The 22,859-nt window shown below is 48.0% G+C and overlaps 1 protein-coding gene across 7 annotated transcripts in view; it reads right to left on the bottom strand.

The window, feature by feature from the left end:
- Positions 1–6,663: 6,663 nt before the first annotated feature.
- Mecr (mitochondrial trans-2-enoyl-CoA reductase) overlaps positions 6,664–22,859 on the bottom strand; it is a 33,425-nt gene continuing 17,229 nt past the window's right edge. The window contains exons 4-11 of one of the 7 annotated variants that reach the window (XM_046469497.1): positions 17,235–17,378; positions 13,911–14,013; positions 12,881–12,983; positions 11,913–12,062; positions 11,702–11,775; positions 9,379–9,439; positions 9,143–9,215; positions 6,664–7,549 (exon numbers count right to left, since the gene is read on the bottom strand). In XM_046469497.1, the coding sequence (XP_046325453.1) occupies positions 7,392–7,549; positions 9,143–9,215; positions 9,379–9,439; positions 11,702–11,775; positions 11,913–12,062; positions 12,881–12,983; positions 13,911–14,013; positions 17,235–17,378 (866 nt within the window). In that variant the 3' untranslated portion in view covers positions 6,664–7,391. The other 6 variants (XM_046469500.2, XM_046469496.1, XM_046469502.1 and 3 more) reach the window with 6 other exon arrangements.

Genomic DNA, 22,859 nt, shown 5'->3' with positions numbered 1-22,859 from the left:
TCCAGAGCGCGCGTCTCCGCTTCCCCCACCCTCCCCCCAGGCGGAGGGTAACGGGAGGGAGCGCGCGTTCGCTTCCCGCCCGGCCAGCGCTGGGGGCGTGGCCTCCCCGGGGGCGCGCCGACGGGGGGCGGAGCGAGATGATCGACAGCTGGCGCCGGCCGCCCGGGCTCCGGCACGTTCTCTCGCGAGCTTGCTGTGGCGCCTGCGCCACTTTCTGCAGCTCGCCGGATCGCGCCGCCCCCCGGAAATGTGTGCATCTCTGCGCGGAGCGAAATCGCTTTTGTCCTTTGAACCGGGAGTGGTTTCGGCGTCGGCTCAGTATATCGGAATTAAACCGGCTTCCAAACTTGCGTATCTATGATCTTGTGCTCTTAATGCACGATGTCTCTGATCCTTTTATCGTCTCTTTCAGAGGGGATAATACTTCCTTTCAAAGTTGTCTTGAGAATTTTGTGAGACTAGACACGAAAAATGCTCAATAAACTATACCAACGTTATTTTAAAATTATTATTTCTGCAGTGCTGGGATCAAACCCAGGGCCTCTGTCATGCTAGTCAAGAGCTCTACCTTTGATTTACAACCTTAGCTTCTATAGTATTTTAAGAACAGGAAGCTGTTTAAATAGAAGCAATATGAGAAGTGGGAGTCAGGGTTGGCGTTTGACTAGGCGTGGCGCGGAGCAAATCACCCCGCCAATCGAACCTGTGTTTTAACCTGTGAAGTCTTGTCGGTGGACAAGATGGGGAGCTCAAAAAATATTGGTTCCCTTCGCACCAACTCAATTTTCTTAGAACCACGAAGGGGTTTTGTTTCTCTGCTTTTTATTATTAATTTATTTACTCACTTAGTTCTTGTTACCGGGAATTGAACCCAGACCAGGGGTGCTTAGCCACTGAGCCACATCCCCAGGCCTTACTAATTTTGAGGCAGGGATTCACTACATTGCTGAGGTTGGTCTTGAATTTGCAATCCTGTCTCAGCCTCCCAGAGTTACTGGGATTACAGGCACGCGCCTCCAGGTCTGGCTTGTATTTATTTCTTTAAATTGTATTTTGAAAAGATAATTCAAAATCCAAATGCTATGTAACAGAAAGTTTTCCCTTTTCTGTCCCCCAGATGCTATTTCCCTCCTCAAAGGCAATTTCTTAAAATGTCCTTCCAGGGGGTGGGGTTGTGGCTCAAGTGGTAGCACGCTTGCCTGGCATGCGTGCGGCCCGGGTTCGATCCTCAGCACCACATACAAAGATGTTGTGTCTGCCGAAAACTAAAAAGTTAAAAAATAATAAAATAAAATAACCTTCCAGAGGTTAATTTACCCACAGAAAGCAGAGCTGGGTAGTACATACACAGTTCTTGGCTTAATGTAATTTGAAAATCATTCCATAAGAGTTCAAAAGGAACTTTCTCGGGCATATTACTATGGCTTATAACGTTTTGTACATGGTAATTTAACCAGTCCTCTAGTGAAGGACATTGAGATGGTTTCCCATCTTTCCTCATAAGAATTGCTACAGGAGGAGCCTTGTATAGTCATATATGTAAGATCTATTCCTGGAAGTAGGAATATTTGGGTCAAAGAGTGTGAGCACAAGTAGTTTTGGTAGATGTTGCTCAACACTCCATTAAATGCTTGATTCCCATATTCTCCCTAATACCGAGTCATCAAATGTTTTACCTTTTGTCAGTCCTGATTAATGGTATCTCTGGGGGGTTCAAATGGCAACTGTTTTTAATGGAGCAAGTCTCTCTTCATGGTTAAGATGGATTTATGTTTCCCTTTGCATGTCTGTTTATATCTTTTGCTCATTTTTCTTGATTTATAGGTCACTATATACTAGGGAAATCAGCTCTTTGTCAAATGAATTGCAAATATTTTTTCCCAGTTTGTTGTTTGACTTGTGACTTTGCCTAGAGGTTTGTTTGTTTTTGCCAGTCAAAAACATTAGGTATTTTGGGGATTAAATTTATCCATCCTTTGTTTTTCTTCGGTACCGGTTTTGTATTGTATTTCAAAAGGTCTTCCTCACTCTGAAGTTTAAAAACATTATCAACAACAACAAAAAACCCTCAGTTTAATTTGTTACTTAGCTTATTTTCATATTGCAATCTTTTTTCTTTCTCAGTTCTGGGGATTGAATCTGAGGGCACTGTACCACTGAGCTATGCTCCTCTCAGCCCTTTTAATTTTTAAAAATTTTGAGAGAGGGTCTTGCTGAGTTGTTGAGGCAGACCTCAAACTTGAGGTTCTCCTGTCTCAGCCTCCTGAAGGCTGGGATCATGGGTCATGTGCCACTGTGCCCAGCCTCATGTTGCAATCTTTAAGCCATTTGGAATTTAGAAAATGTGAGGGTAATGCCTGACCTCACACTGCAATCTTTAAACCATCTGGAATTTAGAAAATGTTAGGATCGTGATTTTTTTTTTTTTTGGTACTGGGGATTGAACCTCTGAGTTACACCCCCAGCCCTTTTTATTTTGAGACAGGTTCTCACTAAATTGCTGAGGCTGGCCTCAAATTTGTAAAAGGATCATAAGGTTTTAAAGAATAAGCACTGGGCTGGGGATGTGGCTCAAGCAGTAGCGCGCTCGCCTGGCATGCGTGCGGCCCAGGTTCGATCCTCAGCACCACATACAAAGATGTTGTGTCTGCCAAATACTAAAAAATAAATATTAAAATTCTCTCTCTCTTCTAAAAAAAAAAAATAAAGAATAAGCACTAAACCTTGGTTGTCATATAGTCTGATCAATCTGTTGTACAGGAGGGAAAGAATCCACAGAGAGAAAATGCATGTCTCCCAAACCTGCTTTCTCTGGAGTTCCCTTACTCTGGAAGTGGCATATTTATCTAGCAAGGAACTAAAGTTCAATCCCCACACTTGGTCTGTCTTTGGTTCTTCCTTCTAAATGTTCACAAGTCTGTCTTCTCAGCATTCTCTCTTCCCAAGCTACTTTAGGCCTCGACACATATCAGGGCTTCTACGCATGCTACTCTCTGCCTGGACTATGGCTGGCTCCCTATCCAGGCCTCATATTTCCTTGTCTGCTTTAAATCAAATACCTACTGCGTTAAGGCAGCCCTGTGTGTTTTCTTTCACAGTACTACAGTCTGGAATTAGCTTATTTATTCCCTTGTTCTTAGTCTTTCTCCGTCACTAGAATGTAAGCTTGCTGGTACTAGGGGCCGTGTTTTTGTTTGTTTGTTTTTTCTCTTTCTGTGTCCCTAGCATACTTAACAGTGCCTTTCATGTAGTATGTTCAGGGCAGTTATAGTTTGGTGTGGTGTCACATGCCTACAGTCCCAGCCTTTGGATGGTTGAGGCAGGAGGATCCCTTCAGTCCAGGAGTTTGAGACCAGCCTGGATAACACAGTGAAACCCCTTCTCTCAACAAATAATCCCTGCTTTTGAATGTGATGCTGAAGATTGAACCCAGAGCCTTAGGCAAGCTAAATGCAGGGTTATGGACATATGGAAAGATTTCTCTTCCCTTTCAGAAGATGCCGTTGTCTCCTTCCCATCTACCTTCAGGCCAGACCTGCTGTCTTCCCAGGAATTTTCCTGCCTGCACATGTGGGCAGATGCAGTGCGGGGCTGAGCATTTCTTCCCCACCATTTCCAACAGTCATGGCTGGGCCCAGTGCCCTATCCTGGGCATGGCGCCTGCCAATAAGCACTGTGGGCATTGCCAAGCGCTTCTAGGCACAAGGACAGTGATGCTCTCACAGGAAACTTTCTTCTGGGCCTCAGTCTCCTCCTGAGGAAAGTGGGCTTATTTATCTCATCTCCAAGACAAGACATGTATCAGCACTGTGGTGCTGGCTGCGGGAGCCGCTGGGTGGATGCTCCCTGGGGAGGACTGGGAGAGGCAGGCAGGCAGCTCCAGGGCTTCAGGTGTGCCTGAGCATTGCCTTAGGAGTCAGCGCCTTCAGGCTCTGGAGCCAGTTTCCACTTGGTCTTCCAGATTATTGTCTGAAGATTAGAAATGTCGTCTCGCACTAGTATAGAAAAGATGATCCATTTTAAGTCAGATTCCCTTCTGACATTATTTTGTGTGTTTTTTCCCCTCTGCTAGCCTCATGCTGGCAGCCATTAGTTGGTGTTTGAATTTTAGCTGTGGAGGGCTGGGGCGGGTTTACTTGTCTGAAATTCCAATCTTCTGACTTTCTGTAGTGCCTGCCTCTCCAAATTGTCCCTGGACCTGCTACCAGAGAGATTTCTCCAAAGCACAGCTCCACTGGGAGGTCTTTTGTCGCCTACTGCCAATAAGGTCAACCTCCAGTCCCAGCTGGGAATCACCATCTTTCAGGACTCCCTTTTTCAGCTTTACATTGGTTGGCTTGATTTAGTTTAAGTTAAGTCACTGAATGATACCATTCAGGATTAGGGACAGTGAAATCTCGAAAAACAGGTCCTGAGGTAGGCAGTTGAGACTTCTGGAAGTCAAAGCCTCAGACTCCTTTGACTTTCTCTCTGTCCCATTCTTAATGTGGTCAAAGATGGCTGTGCACCCTTCAGGAATCACGTTTGTATCCCAGCTGGGAGGAAGGTAAAAGGGGGAAGAAAAGGGTACAGGATGCACCTGGTAACTACATCCTAAAAGGTTCCTAAGAAACTGGCATCTAACATCTCTCACAAGGGCAGACCTTGTTGGCTGCAAGGGAAGCAGGAAAACCAGTGTTTACTCCAGCCTACCACATGCCCACCTCAAAGTTCTAGGTTTTAATTCTCCTGTTTTTTTTTTTTTTTGGTACCAGGGATTGAACTCAGGGGCACTCGACCACTGAGCCACACCCCCAGCCCTGTTCTGTAGTTTATTTAGAGACGGGGTCTCACTGAGTTGCTTTGTGCCTCACTGTTGCTGAGGCTGGCTTTGAACTTGCAATCCTCCTGTCAGCCTCCCAGAGCCGCTGGGATTACAGGTGTGCACTACCAGGCCTAGGCTCTAGGTTTTAATTCTAATGAAGGGAACGGATAGGGAAAATGAAAAAAGGTCCTGAGATCAATATTCTGCCTCTGAACTTTGCTTGACAGGTTTCTTAGTAATTTTTGTTACCCTTTCTTGAGCTCATTATAACCATTCTTCGAAGACCAGCCCGAGTGTTACACCTCCAGACCCCAAAAAGTACAACGCATAACTCCCTTCAGTGTTCTCATTTCAAATGATCCTCCAGATCTCCAAGCCTGCTGTTACCAAACCCCTTCTCCCTGTCGGCCTTTTCCTGGAGTAGTCCCAGAGCCTCCCTCACCACGCCCACGGTCTCACTGCGCTCTCTACGCCCCAACTCTGTGGGTTTTCCTGCAAAACCTCATCTTAACTTTCACTCCTACAGCCTATGGACCGCTGCCTCTCACTTTCAAGCTTCCTCACTTGCCCACGTTGGCCCTCTGTACGTATCTCCCATCCCACTAATCTAGCAACTGGGAATGGGGAGCTGGGGCTGATCCTGAGCCAGGTGTACAACATGGCAATACCCAGGGGCACCTGCAGGTCATTCCCAGGCTCAAGCTGAAGCTGGGTCCTTTTCTCTGGAGGACATAGGAGCTGCTCCCAGGGGTAACCTGTTTCTGCTGGGGGATATAGGAGCTGCTCCCAGGGGTAACCTGTTTCTGCTGGGGGATATAGGAGCTGCTCCCAGGGGTAACCTGTTTCTGCTGGGGGATGTGTGTGTGCACTCACATGCAACTGAACCCTGTTGGCCAGTTTCCCCAGTGCTCTCTCAGAGCTTCAGGGTATTCTGGCTTCAAGACCCTTTATGATCTGACCCCACCCACCTTTCCCACCCCCTTTCTCATTCCCCTCCTCCTTAGGCAGTAGCTACACTGGATTGTTAGCAACCCCCAAGTCAGGACCCCTCTGGCCTCCAAACTCTCATATTTCTGGCTTTGCTTGGTATACATTTTCCCATTTGGCCTTAAAGATTTCTGTGCTGTGGCTCAGTGGTAGAGTGCTTGCCTGGCATGTGTAAGGCACTGGGTTTGATTCTTCGCACCACATACAAATAAAGGCCCACTGACAACGAAAAACGAATAAAAGATTTCTGTACACAGGATTTCCACTGGGAATTCTTCCTTGACACCCTCAAGCAGAGCTGGGCCCCTTCTGGTCCCACCCCAAAACCTCACCCTTATATGTAATGGTCTGTCCCTTGCACTAGGCTAAGCAACTTGAGGGCTGGCATGACATCTTTTACTGGTGCGCCTCTCTTTGGGCACACACAAGCCTCTCAATAAATGCTCCCTGAATAAGGCTCTTGAGTTAAGGGTACAGAAGGACAGGTGACAAGGGAGACATCCCAAAGTTTGTTCTTTGCTTTGGGCAAGAGGATCATGAAACAAACACCAAAGAATCACATAAAGTCCCACTTGTCTTGCCTGAATGAACCTTACCCATGTTTCAGGGTCCTCTTGCCAATGTCTCCTCAAAGAAGCCTTGCCCTGGTTCACAGTCCCGCACATGTGCCTTCTCTAAAGCACCAGTCACTGTGATGGTGACTGTGAGGTTGTTTCATGCAGGTTTTGAGCTGGATGGCTATTGTGGGAACTGTTCTGTGCACTGTAGAGGTGTGTGTGTGTGTGTGTGTGTGTGTGTGTGTTGCTGAGGACTGAACCCAGGGCCTTAAGCATACCAGGCGAGTGCTCTACCAGCAAGCTACACCCCTGCCCTCCTTGTAGACTGTTTAATGTATCATGACCTCTGCCCACTAGGGGTCAATGACAATCTCCTCTCCAAGTCATGGCAGCCCACATGTTCCCAGACATAATCAAATGTCTTTGGGGGTCAAGTTGCCTCTGGCTGTGAATCACTGGTATAAACTCTACTTCCCTGGTTAGAGTGGAAGCTTCCTAAGGGTTATCCAGCCACCCAAGACCCCATGTCTGCAGTTTCTTCCAGGCTGGGATGATCTAGTTTGGCATTCACTCTTCCAGGCAACAGATCCTCCTGCTCTGGGCTGGGCTACACACTGGCCAGGAAGGGAGTCCAGTCCTCCTTTATGGAAGATTCTCCCCTGTGGGTGTGCAGGCTTAAGGGCAGACACCGTGGCTTACTGGCTGTGGCTCTTGCACTCGCTCACACAAGTTTTGCTTTCAGGTGGTCAGGAAATGATCGCAGGGACAGGTGAAGGAGAATCAGGGAGGGGCGCTTCCTCGTGCTGCAGGTGGAGGTGCACAGTGTGGCCGCTCTGTAGAGATGACTTCTATTCTTTTTGCCTTTTTTTTTTTAAGGATGTTCAGACTTTATTAGATGCCCAAGGCTGACCTCCCCATCCTCCTGGGGGAAGAGGCAGCAAGTGGAGAGCAGTCTGGGGAAGGCTGGGCCCTAACTGAAGGGCCTGAAGCCAGCCTGGTGGGTCCACTTCCCCCCACCCACTCACTGCCCCTCCAGCTGCAGCTCACATGGTGAGAATCTGCTTGGAAGACACAAAGGGCTCCATGGAGGCTTCCAAGGCCCGCTGGTAGTCCTGGAGTGGGACCTCTGAGCACGCAGGGGCTGTGAGCTGGCCTCGGTGGATGAGGTCACACAGAGTGAGAATCAGCCCCTGGAACTCGTCTGTGGGAAGAAGTCAGATGGGGGACAACAGCTGGGGCTTGGCGAGATGGCAGGTGGACTTCCTGTGGACGCCCTGCCTTTGTTAAGGATGGGGTGGCGGTGGAAGCAGCCTGGTCCCACCTGGATTCAGGACAGTGAGGGCCAAGATGGGGTCAGAGGACGATGGGGTGGGAGCCAAGGAGCTCCTGGGCAGGCAGAGACCCTTCTGAGTGGTGGCTAACATGGCTCACACCCACACAGTGCTGCTGGGACCGGGCTGGCTACTGATAGGCAGGAGGGTGGGGACCATTATTTGGAGGCAGGGAAGGCAGAGGGCCCCAGGAGGGAGGCGGGAGAGCCTGCCACACCAGCTCACGTGGAACAGATGAGCTCTGCTCTCCCTACGGCCCAGGACTCCCTCAGAACCCCTCGAGCTGAGGCCACTGCCCTCCCCTCCCTGAACCTGCCTCCTGCTAAGGACCCAGTATGGTGCTGGAAGAGGTCAAGTAAGCCTTGGCCGAGGTGCTTTTCATAGACATAGCCTCATTCAACCTTCGAATCTAATCCTTTGTCCTGCTTAAAAACACTTAGTGACTCCCCAGTTGCCTTCAGGACAGAGCCTGAACTCCTTAAAAAGGCTTAAGGCCTTTTGTAATTGGTCTGAACCTGCCTGTCCAGCTTCCCAGCCCCAGCCCAGACTGAAAGCTCCACTCCCTCAGGACCACGGTGGTGCCCCATGAGTCACACTCTCTTTTATGGGCTTTTGCTGTTTCTGCCTGAACACCCTCGGCCCAGCAGGGCGCCCTCCCTTCACTTGATAATTCCATGTCAGTCTTCCTTCTCAGCTGAGGTCTCTCTGGGGTGCAGGTCCCTGGGACAGGAAGAACAGCATGCTGTGGCTCAGGTTCTGGAGTCAGAGAGCCTATCTGCTGGCTGCCCCGCTCTCTAGGTGGGGTGACTCTGGGCAAGCTCAGCCACTCCGTTTTTTTTTTTTTTTGGTACCCCAGGAATTAAACCCAGGGGTGCCTACCTACTGAGCTACATCCTCAACCTTTTTTTTTTCTTTTTTCTTTTTTTAGACAGAGTCTCACTAAGTTGCTAAGCCTGGCTTTGAACTTGTAATTCTCCTGCCTCAGCCTCCTGAATCTCTGGATTATAGGGGTGCGTTTTTCTAGCCACTCTGAACCTTAGTTTCCTCTTTTGTCAAACATGGCTCACAAGAGTTTAAATGATCACGATGTTGGAGCCGAGGTAGAGATCCAGCAACCTGCCCCAGGTCCCACAGGTGGGCTAGGCAGGACCTAGATCCCGTGAGGGTGGACACAGGACTTAAACACAGGCGGGCTGGCTCCAGTCTGCCCTCCTTACTTGGTCGTCTTCCCCACTGTCGCTGTCAAGAGCACTGTCTTATTCTACACTGTGACCCTACAACTAACAGTTTAGTCCAAGAACATTGCTGGCTGCAGCTGTGGCTAGAATGATTTTCCTTTATCTTGCCATGGTGTTGAGGACCCAGTCACCTCTGTAGGGCTCAGTGTAGCTGGTCCCTTCTGCAGCCATGCTAGGAACTCCTGTCTCCTGTGACCTTTGGTAACAGGGCCATCACCCACTCACCTGGACCGTGATCTTTCTTCCATTGCGACAACCAAAAGCCCCGAAGTTTGAGGTCCTTAAAAATGAGCAGGCTCTGTGGACACAGGAGGGACATGCTGGGCTGGAAGGGTAAAACTTCCAGGTACCCGTTAAGGGTATAGAATCCCCCCAGGGACAGGAAAATGGTCAGAGTGTGGTGCCAAGGGAACAGGCCGAGGCATCTGGGCCCATCTGCTGGCATCCTCCCCGCAGCTCACCACAGGCGCTGTGACGGGCTGCTTGGCCATCCCCCCGTAGGTCACCATGGTTCCTCCAGGCCTGAAGAGTCCAAAGAGAACAAAGAGTGGATGCAGGCTGAGGAGAGGCCTTCTTGAACCTGCCACAGCACTTCTACTCCTCACTTTTAAACCTTGTCCTGGGAAGGGCAAAAAAAAAATAGATCCCTACGCTCAACCCTGACAGAGGGAGTCAGGAGGCAAGAATCTATACCAACAGCACACACCACCGTCCAGATGAATGGGGTGCTCAGCGGCGCTGGGAACCCACGGATCCCACTCACCCAGTCTGGGTTTGCATCCCGCCATCTAGCTCCAGCTCTGCTCCCGCTTACAAGAGGGTGACTTTGGGACCTTGGGAGACCTAAGGGAAACGGCCCAGACCTTGGCATTTCATGTGTAAATGCTCATTCTAAAAATCAGTGCCCCAATACTTCTACAGATAGGAGTGAGTGTGGGTGGTGAAGGGGACAATGATGAATGTCCTGACCCTGTAGGAGGTGCTGCCTCAGTAGCTGCTGAGTGATACACACACTTGGTTGTACATAGGAGTGAGGTGAGTATAATTTTTAAAAGCTAATAAGCTAGGACTTGTCATGCTTGACTTGACCTTTGTTCCCCTCCTGACTCCCTGGCTCTTTTAGGAGTCTGAGGTCAAGGATGACCTGAAGTGTGTTTTAGGACAATACAAGGCAGACTTACAATCTACAAAATGGAAGAGCTGAGTGACTATGGCCCTGAGGCTGCTAGGGAGTTTAATCATTTTCTTGTATGTTAGCACTGGGGGTTGAACCCAGGGCCTCCTGCACGTCACCCACTTGTTCTACCCGAGCTGCAGCCCCAGGCCCTAATTTGATCTAAAGTTCCCTTCAACGGGTGCTTGCTATAGAACGCAGTTCCTGAGGGGACTGAGCCCTCTCTCCTCTGTGTCCCTGCTGCACTTGGCTGATCAGACTTTTACTGTCTACAATGCCAGGCACAGTTCTGAGCATGTTGCGTGTACCATCTCAGGGCATCCTCATAGTGACCCCAAGGGAACACTTGGATACGCTCATTTTGCAAATGAGAAAACTTAAATCCATTCCTCAATTGAATAATGAGTTATTTGTATATCGTGCAGTGTCCTTTAGATTATTCTTGGAAGCAGAATGGGTTTCTATCACTCCCACTGTAGAGATGAAGGGGCTGAAGCTTGGATCATTTTTCAGGTATTGCCTAACTTTCCACAGGTCCACAGCTGGCAAGAGCAGAGTTAGGGCTGGAACCTAGCCACTCTGACTCCAATGCCTACACTTGTGACCAGCACACAATGCTTTCTCTGGCAAAGACATGGGGGTCACAGTTTGCCTAAGAGGTTGCTAAGTTTAGGGCTCAAGAGATGTTCTCCAGAGTCATGCAAACTTGGGTGACCTGGCTCTCTGCTGACTACACCTTTGGCAAAGTAATTACCTCCTCTGGGACTCATTTGCTTTAAGTGTAAAATGGAGGTGAGGGGCCTGGGGGTGTAACTTGGTGTCAGAACATGTGTCAGTACACACATGGCCTTGGGTTCAACTTCCAGCACCAAAGAAGGGGGGAAAAACAGAATTAAAACACTTCAAACAGCACACACAGAGGCAGGTGCATGTGCTCAGTGATCCTCCGCCCAGCTCTCTAGTCACGTGGCTCATCTGCCCACCTAGTCCGTGAGTTCTCCGCAGTGTCTCAGCCAATTCTGTCCCTGGTAGCTAGTGAATGCTCAGCAGATTATTAACTAAATCAGTGTGGAGGGGACTCCTGCTCTAGTTGGCAAGTCTTTTCAGGGGCTCTCCAGCTGACGTTTATGTCAGAGGAAAGGACAGAATGTGCACAGATAATGCTGCCATGGTGCTTGGCTGAGGGATGAGAGAACCTTTAGGTTTTTCTTTGTACTTTTACATGTTTCAAAATGTTTTGAAATAGGTATAATGTTACTTGTAAATTAGAATCTAGTTTTAAAAGCTAATGAAAATTTTAAAAGCTACCAAGTTCAGACTAAGTGACTTTTAAGAGGCCCAAAATTTATGAATCCTTGACCATCCTGTGATGGAGAGCTTAGCAGTTGATTGCTGGAGTCCCTGGGAAACAGGTCTCTTGGTCCCATATAGGAGGAGACTGAGAAAGAAGTGCCCAGGGAGCTGGATGTTTTTGGTCCTTGTTTCCTACTCAACGTTGTGCTAATCTGGTTTTGGCTCACATTGACCATTGGGACTTGGTCACTTGATGTCCTCCCAGCCAGTGACCTAGAAGCTTGAGCAAACTAGCCCTGTAGGGTAGAGGGACTTACGCTAAATGCCGCAGCAACTCTGTGGAGCTTTTCCCGCCAACACAGTTGAGAGCAAGCCGTGGCTGGGGTGTGTTCTGGAAAACAAGAAGTCTGCCGTGAGGGAGCTACCCCTTTACGCGTGGGTTTGAAGCTTCTACAAATACTTCCCTGACCCGTGCAGTGTCAAAAGGAGGGAGTGAAGGGAATGGGGTGGTCATGGCTTTGAACTTGCTTTTTCTGCCTGGGAGGAGCCTTCAGCAACTTCGGAACAGGCTTTACAGAGGCAGGTGCTCTGTGATCCTCCTCCCAGCTCTCGGGTCACATGGCACATCTGCCCACCCAGCCTGTGAGTTCTCCCATAGTATCTCAGCCATCTCTGTACCTGGTAGATAGTGAGTGCTCAGCATGTGTTAACTGAATCAGTGTTCGATTCAGGACTTGGTTCAAAACATGCCTCCTCCGGGAAAGAAGAGACATGGAGCATCTGTGGTCAGTTTTGAGCGGCTTTAGGTCCCTGAGTGCTCCTTAGCTGGGTACTTTAGACTCTGTTTACATGTGATGTGTTGGTCTAGAGCTCCAGAAACGTTCTCAAGGGGCATACATTCCTGAGTGGGTGCATGTGTTTGGTGTCTCCAGCTGGTTCACTTAACAGGGGTGGTGACAGGGTTTGCTCACTTACTGGGAGTTGTGGGACGAGGGCAGACGTTGTGGAAGGGCCAGGGCTCTACGTTCAGAGACCCCTGGGGCCAGCCCTGATGCACTACTTATATCTACATGATTCTGGTCAAGTCATTTATCTTTTCTGAGTGTGGGTTTCCTCATTGAAAGAGACTCAGGACTTGGGACTTACCTGGGAATTATCAGGTAAAACGGAGGCAGAAGCTTAGGAATGGTTGACTCTTTTCTCTTCCCTCTCTGTGCCTCAAGTTTCCTCAGGTCCTCTCCCAACTCTAAGATTTATATCTGCAGTACGGGCTGATGTAACTCAGCATAAATGTTTTAAACTGCAAATCATACAGGATTTTCTAAACTTTCTTAGTTTCCCCTGCTTCCCTCAAGCATCTGAACACTTCATGCAAGCTGCCCCTTGGCTAAGGGAACAGGCTTTACAAGAGGCAAAAGGAGGGGTGCAGACAGGAGCAAAAGCTTTCCTTAGGAGATGGGCGTGGGATGGAGAAGCAATGCCCTTTCCCTGGGTACCTTGAACAAGTTTTTTGCTTCTTGCTTTCTTAGTTCCTCCTCTGTGATGACATGCTCGGCCCCCAGATCCTTTAGTCTGTCCATCAGTTTCTGGATGTCAGGCCTGAAAATCAAACCCAATCCAAAGTCCCTCATCATACCTGCTGGCTTTCTCTCCCCAAAGCTGCCAGGACTCCTCTGCTACAGCTGTAAGAATCCATATTTCTTTTCTGGGAGGCTGGGATTGGGTTAAGCCAGGCCTCGAGCAGGGGCCAGCCACACAATTCAATCCTGTGCCAGCAGCTCCTAGCCTTGTTTCCTTGCCGGCCATTCCTCCCTGGACAGAGCCAGGGCTGGGAGGTTTCTGCAGCCTCTGCCAGCTCAGGGGTGCTAGAAACCATCTGTGCCCAGAAAGAAGTGATCCCACTTCCTAAAATTTTCTACTGAAATAATAACCTCCCCCGACTTTTCCAGGGGCAATCAGGGTGTTGTGCAAACGCAAACACACTGTGGCCGAGGAGTGGCCCTGGTCTCTTGGGCAAGAATCAGAGAACGAGCCTGTTGCCGACTCTTCCTGAACAAGCTGCCTTGTCTCTCTGAAACTCAGTTTCCTCATCTGTAAAAGAGAGGAGAAACCTGCTCCATTTCCTTCACAGTAGAATTTAGTGCACAAATGCAAGGGGAAGAGTGGCCCAGGGCTTGACAATTCGCAGGAAGAACAGTACAGCTCAAAACATTCCCACATGTTCACTGTGGTTGTAAACACATGGGGGTATCAGAAGTCGTTTCCAAAACTCCTAGCTGTTCAGTAACAACAATCTCCACCTCCTTCCCGTGTCTCCACATTTCAGATTCACTCATCCTATAACCAAGTGCCACCTGGACTTCATTTCTTGGGGCTGACTCATCAGCTTCAGCTGCCAACTGTTCCTCAGTAAAGGAGGCCAGTTAGGCTTATGCAATGGCACCCTCTGGTGGAGATATGAGCACTGGCAGGGATGCCAGAGGAAAAGGTCCAAGTCATGATCTGGAATTAGGCCTCCCCACCCACCTGTCTCGGACTACATTGATGGTCCTTAGGCCCAGGGCTGCGGCGATCTGAATGACTGCTTGCCCCACTCCACTGTTGGATGCATTCTGGATGACAGAGTCCCCTGTGGATCCAGGAAGAGACCCAAGTCAAGCCTTGCACACCTGAAAAAGGTCAAGGACTCCCAGCCTGGGATCCTAGGATAGTGGAAGAGGTGAAGTGTTCAGGCCCCAAAAGGACCCAGGATCTGGCATTGAAGCCTTTGGAACTCAGATTTTGGACCTTAACGCACTGTTTCCTCGATCCTTCCCAAACTTCTGTAACATCCATTATGCCTTCCAGAACTGGTCACTTAATGTCCACAGAGGACATAATTTAAGGCCCAACTGGTTTTATATCCTTCATCATCCTCCCAACTTCTGTGTCCTCTGTGTCTGCTTAGATTATTTCCTTGGGTTGAAACTGATCCCCTCCTTTTAACATCCTATGTGATCCTCAAAGATCAGCTCAAGTGTGGTTCTTCATGGAGCCCTCCTGGGTTCTCCCTGTTGTGCTTCCACACAGGCTGTGAGTGTCTCTACTGATCACATGCTGTGGCCCCAGCCCACAATCAGTTGTAGAGGCGGCATCTATCAACTTGCAGCTTCTCAAGGGAAGGGCCATGTAGTAGTGAATAAAGGTGTACTGCTTTGAAATAGGATTAAGAGTTTTGATGGAAAAACTCGGGCTGGGGATGTGGCTCAAGCGGTAGCATGCCTGCCTGGCATGCGTGCGGCCCGGGTTTGATCCTTAGCACCACATACAAACAAAGATGTTGTGTCCACCGAAAACTAAAAAATAAATATTAAAAAATTCTCTCTCTCTCTCTCTCCTCAAAAAAACAAAACAACAACAACAACAAAAACCAAACTGGCAACCCCTGAAACAGGGTCCTGCAGGCAGTTTGTGGTCAAAGCACAGGACTGGCTTTGGAACTTGCAGTGGGGGAGGCAGTGGGGCACACTAGGGAGAACATGGCTCTGGAACAGATGGAACTGGGTGAGTCCCAGTTTTACCAGTGACGAACTAGACAAGACAAGGCAAGTCGTGTCCTTTTTGAACTTCAGTTTTCTCCTCAGAAAACAGGAATCCTAAGAGCACCAATCAAGGTGCCCCTGACTGGAATCAAATGCTCTTGTGTCCAGGCAGGTGCTCTGTTAGCTATGAAATGCTCCCTGGTGTTTGAGAGGTATCTGGGATCTGTGCACAGTGGGTGGAGCTAGAGACAGAGGGCTCCTGAGAGAAGACTGTTCACACTCTGCCAGGGTCAGCATATAGGTTCTCACTCCCTAGTGCACTGTGACTCAATCTAGAGGGTCACAGGCAGCACTGTTTTGTTTTAGTTAGATTTGAGAAGAATAAAAAATAACAGTGCATCTCACAGGTAAAGGACAAATACTGTGCTGTGAAGCTTTGGTTTCATATATATTTATAATTTTCATACATGTGTATGTACTAGATAACAATATGAAATGTGATTCTTACTATGGGTCAAGATTCTAGGTTTGTTCAATGCTGATCTAGCCCGGGCTACAATAGCCTTGAAGCAGACAAGTGGAGAAGGGTCCAGTGGGCACGGTGGGTATCATCAAAATGTGCAGATTTGTCCACCACAGCTGCAGCCCAAATCAGGAGTGGTTTGAGGGGATGTAATGCAGGTGCCACAGTGTCTGCTATACTAGGACTCCAGCAGAGGTCCCTGGTCCCACCTCCTGACTTTTTCCATGGAAAGCTCCCAAGACCCCTCTGCATAGCCCTGAAAAGCCACACTGCTCTCCATGAGCTGGGATCAGTGTCCCCCCAGGCCTCAGGCAGCAGCTGCCTACCCAGCTCCATCACATTCCATCAGCACGTGGCTTCAGTGTCCTTGCTGGCATGAGAGAGGCAGCCTGGGGCATTTCTATAGTTCCTGCCAGCTCATGGATATGCAGGGTGCAGGGGCAACTTGCAAAAGGTGGGGGTGTGGGGGCTGGGGGTGCAGCTCAGTGGTAGAGTGTTTGTCTAGCAAGCATGAGGCCCAGAGTTGGATCCCCACTACTGTAAACCAAACCAAACCAAACCAAACCACGGGGGATGGGAGTTGGTGGAAAATTGGCCCAGCCTCCTGTCACTTGGGGCTAATTCTAGAGTGAGCTCCATGAGGGTCTCTGTGGAGTCCTAGTGGGACTGAGTCGGGTTGCCCACAGCACTAACTGGCCTTAATGTCTTTGCCTTCCTGTGACCACTACCCAAAAGAACTGCCTGGTCCCACTCCTGGTCTAGGGCTCTGCTTTCAGGGGAACCCAGATAAAACACATGGCTTTGTTGTTTACTTGCTGAGGGACTTCTTGCAAGTAGTTCACCTCTCTAAGGAAGACTAATAAAAGCAGCTGGTACTTCATGCCCAGCAGGCCGGCTGCTGTGCTAAGTGTCATGCTGCTGTGGTTCATCAACCCTCCTTATTCTCCATCCTAAGGATGAAAACTCTGCTGACTTGAGCCATGAGTTCAGCTAGTGAAGGTGAAGCTGGGTTCAGACCTAGGTTGTGTGCCTGGGCCTTGAGCTCTTAACCAGTGACATTAAGCTCCCTGCACAGCTTTGAAGGCGAAACACTCCATGGGGATAATGCCTGCACACGCACCTACGGATGGAAAGTGCTGTATTAATGCTGAGCAGAATTAGTAACACTAAGTTCAGCATTTTACTGAAAACACAGAGACTGTGTCTATCTTGTCTGGCTTTGTGTCCCCAGAGCTTAGCACAGCTCAACACATTTTTGCTGAGTGACAGAATTCCATCCCAAGCTCTAGGGAATGTGACCCTGTAGCAGTTTCCAAGGTTGTACTCCTTGTGAGCTCGCAGGGTGTTTTCTAGGAACCAAGTTAACATCTTTTATATATATATTTTCAGTTGTGGATGGAAAAATACCTTTTTTAAAAAAATTTATTTATAGGGCTGGGGATGTGGCTCAAGCGGTAGCGTGCTCGCCTGGCATGCGTGCGGCCCGGGTTCGATACTCAGCACCACATACAAACAAAGATGTTGTGTCCGCCGAAAACTAAAATAAATAAATAAATATTAAAAAAAAAAATTTATTTATGTGGTGCTAAGGATTGAACCCAGTGCCTCACACGTGCTAGACAAGTGCTTTATCGCTGAGCCCCAGCCCCAGCCCCCAAGTTAACATCTTCCTAAGTAAAAACGATAGCAGCACACTTGTTGAGGCAGGGGCCCCTCATCTTCCCAGGCCTTCCACCCCCCAGTCAGGATCTGGGTGCACCCTGGTGAGGAGGCCCTGGCCTGCTTTCCCTACTTGTAAGTTCCTACCTGGCTTCAGCTGCTCAAAGTCCACCAACATCCTGTAGGCTGTGCAGGGGTTGACACCCAGGGTGGCAGCACTCTGAAGAGGGATGTCATTGGGAACTTGGATCAATGCTTTCTCACTGAACACGGCCTCGGTCTGCCAGGTTCCTGAGTCAGGGGATGAGGCCAGGTTAGTGAGGAGGATCCCTCTGCCCACCAAATCCCAGATCAGTCTTTGGTCCATGGGCATCTAGGACAGTAGATTTTAAGTAATGCTTAAAGGAAAAGGAAAATCTTGAAGTCCCCTTTGAAGTCTTTGAGTCCTCATGATGATTACACAAGTACGTTTTGTTATTCCTATTTTAAAAATGTGGTAGGGGAGGTTCGAAGAGGTTGCCTCACTGAGTTATTGGATTTAGCTGATGTCACAGCACTAGTGCCTGAGGACCCCAAGCTACTAGACTCTGAAGGCAAGACAGTAATGCAACAGTAGGGCAAGGGAAGCCAAGAAAGCCCCCTTTCCCGCCATATCCTCATTCTCCTCCAGGGCAGGCTGCCTGGGCTGGTGTTAGGAAACAGTGTCAAGGCAGAAGTCAAGGGCTCAGATTTGGCACCTGGGTTTTCTCTTTTCTTTCTTTTTTGCTTTTCTGGTTCTGGGGATTGAGCTGGGGGTGCTTTACTGTTGAGACACATTCTAGCCTTTTTTATTTTTTGAGACAAGGACTCACTAACTTGCTGAGTAGCCTGGGCTGGCCTTCAACTTGTGATCCTTTGTCTTAGCCTCCTGGGACACTGGGATTCCAGACATGCATCACAGTACCTGGTGGTACTTGTTTTTTCTAGTCTGTTAGTTTGATCAAATTCCCAAGCCACTGAGTTTTGTGATTCTAAAGTATAAATGACACTGGTAAGAACAGCCTTATTGGCTTTCCTAGGAGCTGTTGTGAAAATCAAATGAAATACAGGAGACTAAGAAATCCTGTAAACTGGAAGAAATGATCATTAACCACCAGCCCACATTCTACGTCCAGACAAAGAATCATAGACTATTGGTACCGAGAAGGCCTTTATCAAGTATCAAACCCTTCCCGCAATGAGAGGCACTGAGGGAGGGACCTGCCCAAAGACATGGGGGTAATCTGGGTAGAGCGTGAGCTAGACCCTGGGTGTGTGGGCTATCTCCATGGCCAAGTACATAAAACACACACGTACACACACTCACATTCACACATACTCACAAACCTATGTTCATTCAACTGATCCTTTCTTCGTTTCTTTTTATTTTTTAATAGATGGGGTCTTGCTGTGTTTCCCAGGCTGGCCCTGAACTTCTGGGCTCAAGTGACCCTCCTTCCTTAGCTCTTTGAGTAAATCTGACTATACGCACTCACCACATGCTCAGCTACATTCCTTACATTCATTCTAGAGGAGCAGAGCAGGTGAAAAACAAACAGGCAAATACAAGAATTAAAACTTATTATTTTTTTGGTACTGGGGATTGAACCCAGCAGCACTTAACTACTGAGCTATATCCCCAGCCCTCTTTTATGTTTTATTTTGAGATAGGGTCTCACTGAATTGGGGCCTCACTAAGTTGCTGAGACTGGCTTTGAACTTGCAATCCTCCTGCCTCAGCCTCCCGAGTCACTGGGATTACAGGTATGTGCCACAACCGGCAAAAATTATAATTTATAAAGAGACAGTAGCAGGAGAGGGATTTAGGTGGATGGCTAGGACAGAGATATTAACCACTTCAAGTACACAAAAAACATTCTATGCAGAGGAAAAAGCATATGCAAAGACTCTGAGGCAAGACATATAAAAGGATGGGACTGGGCAGGCTGGGGTTGTGGCTCAGTGGTAGAGCACTTGCCTAGCATGTGTGAGGCCCTGGGTTTGAGTCTCAGCACGGCATATAGATAAATGAATAAAATAAAGGTCTATCCACATGTAAAAAAGAATTTTTTTTAAAAAGGATGAAATGGAAGAATACACACTGGAGGGCAAAGAGTGCTGGGAGGAGTGGCTTGAGATGCTGAGAGTCATACAGACTTTCAGGACCTTGACTCATGGTAACCACGAGTTCCACTGTGAACTAGTACACACATATACATAACTGAGTATATATACAGAAGCCAGAGTTTCATGGAACAATATACATCCTTACTGTGTGCTACAGTTTGGATCTGAAAGGTCCTCCAAAGGCCCAAGTATGGAAGACTTGATCTATAGCCTGTAGCACTGTTGGGAGATGGGCCCCAGTGGAAGGAAGTTAGGTCAATGGGAGTGTGACCTTGAAGGGTCTATTGGGACTGTGACCCCTTCTCTTACTCTTTAAAAAAATTTTTTTTAGTTGTAGATGAACACAATACCTTTATTTTATTTCTTTATTTTTATGTGGTGCTGAGGATGACCCCAGGGCCTCACATGTGCCAGGCAAGTGCCCTACCACTGAGCCCCAGCCCCAGCCCTCCTCTTATTTTTTATTTGCTTCCTGGCCACCACAAAGTAGACAGGCTTCCTCTGCCATGTGTTCTTGCCATGATGTTCTGTTGCCACAGGCCCAAGGCAATAAGAACAACTAACTGATCATGGACTAGAAGCCGTGAAACCAAAATACACCTTTCCTTTTTTATCTCAGATATTTTGTCATAGATATGGAAAGCAAACATACTATGTGTGATATACTCTGCTATTATTTTTCTATTCTGCTTAATTTTAGTAATAAGAAAAAAATTCCATTTGTAACCCACTAGATTGATGTCACTAATCTGCAGTTTACAAGCATGGGGCTCAGGACCATAGCACAGAGAGTGGGTTTTATTTAGAGACTGGCAAGACTCTAATGAGCTTTGAGGGCCAAGGTGGTCTCATGTCTGCTCTAAAATCATTCTACTGCTGGGGGAAGAGCCCGGTGGGGAGAGGCAGTGTGGAAGCGGGTGGGTGCAGCCAGGAGGCTTTTGTGGGGGACGAGGTCTCTGATGATGGCCGCCTCAACTAAGACTGGCAGTGGGGATGAAGAAGAAAGGCTGGGCTTGAGTTCTCCTTTGGAAACATAATCAACAGGATTTGGTGAGGACTGGACAAGGGGACAGGCAGGATGGGGTATGAAGAAGACGTGAAGAGAACAGGTCTTGGGGTCACACTCAAGCTTTGCCTCCACACATCCTCACTGTAGCATCTTGGAGAAACCGTGTGGAGACTTGCTGGCTTAGTGCCTGGTGGCCCTGATGTGGCAGGGGCCCTTGGCCTGACTTCCCAAGCCCTCAGCTAGGCCTGCTATCTAGTTCCTGGGAGTCTCTCAATGTCCTGGTACCGTGTGGCCCAGTTGTGGGAAGCAGGGGATAGCCCAGGTTTTAGTCATCTTTTGTGTCATTGTGACCAAAAGACCCAACCAGAGCAACATAGAGGAGGAATTTTGTTTTGTCTCACAGTTTCAGAGGTTCAGTCCATGGTCAGCCAACTCCATAACTCTGCGCAGAGCATCATGGTGGCAGGGCGTGGCAGGGGAAACCAGTTCAAGAAATGGCAATCAGGAAGCATAGAGTGAGCTCTGTTAATCAGGGACAAACGGTAAACCCTAAAGGCACGCCCTCAGTGACCTGCTTCCTCCAGTCATACCCTACTAACCAGTAGTTATCTCCCAGTTAATCCATTTCAGTGGACTAATCCACTGATTAGGTCACACCTCCCATGATCTAATCAGGTCACCTCTGAACATTCCTGCATTGTCTCACACAAGAGCTTTTGAGAATACCCCATATCTAAACCATAACAACCAGGCAATTACCAATTGTGCCACAAGAGCGACAAACAACATGGACTTTAGGGGCCAGGACTGGGGAGGAGAGGAGGAACATGCTATTAAAGGTCATGCAGGTTTTAGAGTAGGTCTGAGAACATATGAGATGAAATTAAAGGATCCCTTTGGCATCCAAAAGATGCCTGGGCATTTTCTAGGGTTCACCCAGTCTGGTTCATAATCATCAAGCCCATTCCCCTCGGCCGTCATTGACTATACTCAGAGCCTGGTGTGAGGCCTTCCAGATGTAAAATCAAGGGTGTTTTCTTTTTCTTTTTTTGGTACCAGGGATTGAACTCAGGGGCACTCGACCACTGAGCCACATTCCCAGTCCTATTTTGTATTTTATTTAGAGACAGGGTTTCACTGAGTTGCTAAGCATCTCATGTTGCTGAGGCTGGCTATGAACTCGCGATTCTCCTGCCTCAGCCTCCCAAGCCGTGGGATTACAGAAGGAATATGCTACCGCGCCTGGCTTCAAGGGTGTTTTCTAATTCCTTTTACCGCAGGACAATGGAAATTCAGCCTTTGACAGGGATTTCTAGGATTCAGCAGTCCCTAACTCTCTTCTCAAGAGGTCCTGGGTGAGATGGTCAGCAAGAAGGGCTTTCAGGGTTTATAGTAGAAATCCTCAGATTCTAGAGTTGGAGATATCTACTTAAAAATGGGCTCTGCCACTTCAAATTATCACTCCACCTTTTTTGTTTTTTTGGTACTGGGAGTTGAACTGGGGCGCTTTACATTGATCTAAGCCCTAGCCCTTTTTATTTTCTATTTTGAGATAGGGTCTTACTAAATTGCTTAAGACCTTGCTAAGTTGCTGAAGTTGGCTTTGAACTTTCAATTCTTTTGCCTCAGCCTCTATGCTGCTGGGATTACAGGTGTGTGCCACCATGGCTCACTCAACCTTTCTTGAGTTTCAGTTTTCTGATGCATAAAATGCAGAGAAGAACACTTACAGTGCCAAGGTTACATGAGAGGACATCTATACAGATTATCACTGTGCCCAGTACACAGTAGGTGTACAGTAGGTGTATAACCCATGTTGGTTTCTTTAACTGATCCTGATTCCCAGGCATCAGCTCTAAGGCATACCATTCTTCAGTCCTGGGCGACTGACCCTTAAAGATCTCTAGCACCTAATATGGGGCTGAAAACTATGGCCTATGGCCCAAATATGACTTATAAATATTGTTTGTTTTTGTGGTGCTGGGGACTGAACCCAGGGCCTTGGGCATCTGAGGCAGGCACTCTACCAACTGAGCTATACCGCCAACCCCATAAATTGTTTTTATAAATAAAAGCTTTACTGGAACACTGCCATACTCACTTGTTTATGTAATATCTATGCCTGTTAAAATGGCAGGGTTGGGTAGTCACAGTAGAGATGGGATGGTCTGCAAAGACTAAAATTATTATTATTTGGCTCTTCTAAGAAAAAAATTTGCCAGCTCCTAATCAGATGTATAGAGAAGTTCAGCATTTGCAAAGATTACTGTTTATATTCCCTCAGTTGAGTTAAGAGTCTGTTGAGGTATCTGAGGCAGCAACTATTAGCTCCATTGAATTGAATTGATTTTTTGGTACAGGGACTGAACCCAGAGGTGCCTAACCATAGAGCCACATCCCCAGACCTTTTTATGTTTTATTTTAAGACAGGGTCTTGCCAAATTCTTAGGACCTTGCTAAGTTGCTGAGGCTGGTTTTGAACTCTTGATCCTCCTGCCTCAGCCTCCCAAGCTGCTGGGATTACAGGTATGTGCCATGGCACCTGGCTATTAGCTCCATTTTAGAGATGAGGAAATTATGGCTCAATGTAGTTGTGACCTAAACAAGGTCATAAAACA

The sequence above is a fragment of the Marmota monax genome, unplaced genomic scaffold, assembly GCF_021218885.2.
Source record: "Marmota monax isolate L192 unplaced genomic scaffold, Marmota_monax_Labrador192_F-V1.1 WCK01_AAM20220418_F8-fsc00008, whole genome shotgun sequence".
In the NCBI taxonomy this organism is placed as follows: Eukaryota; Metazoa; Chordata; class Mammalia; order Rodentia; family Sciuridae; genus Marmota; species Marmota monax.
Note: the sequence above shows the minus strand (reverse complement) of the source record. Positions and strands in the feature narration are given on the sequence as shown.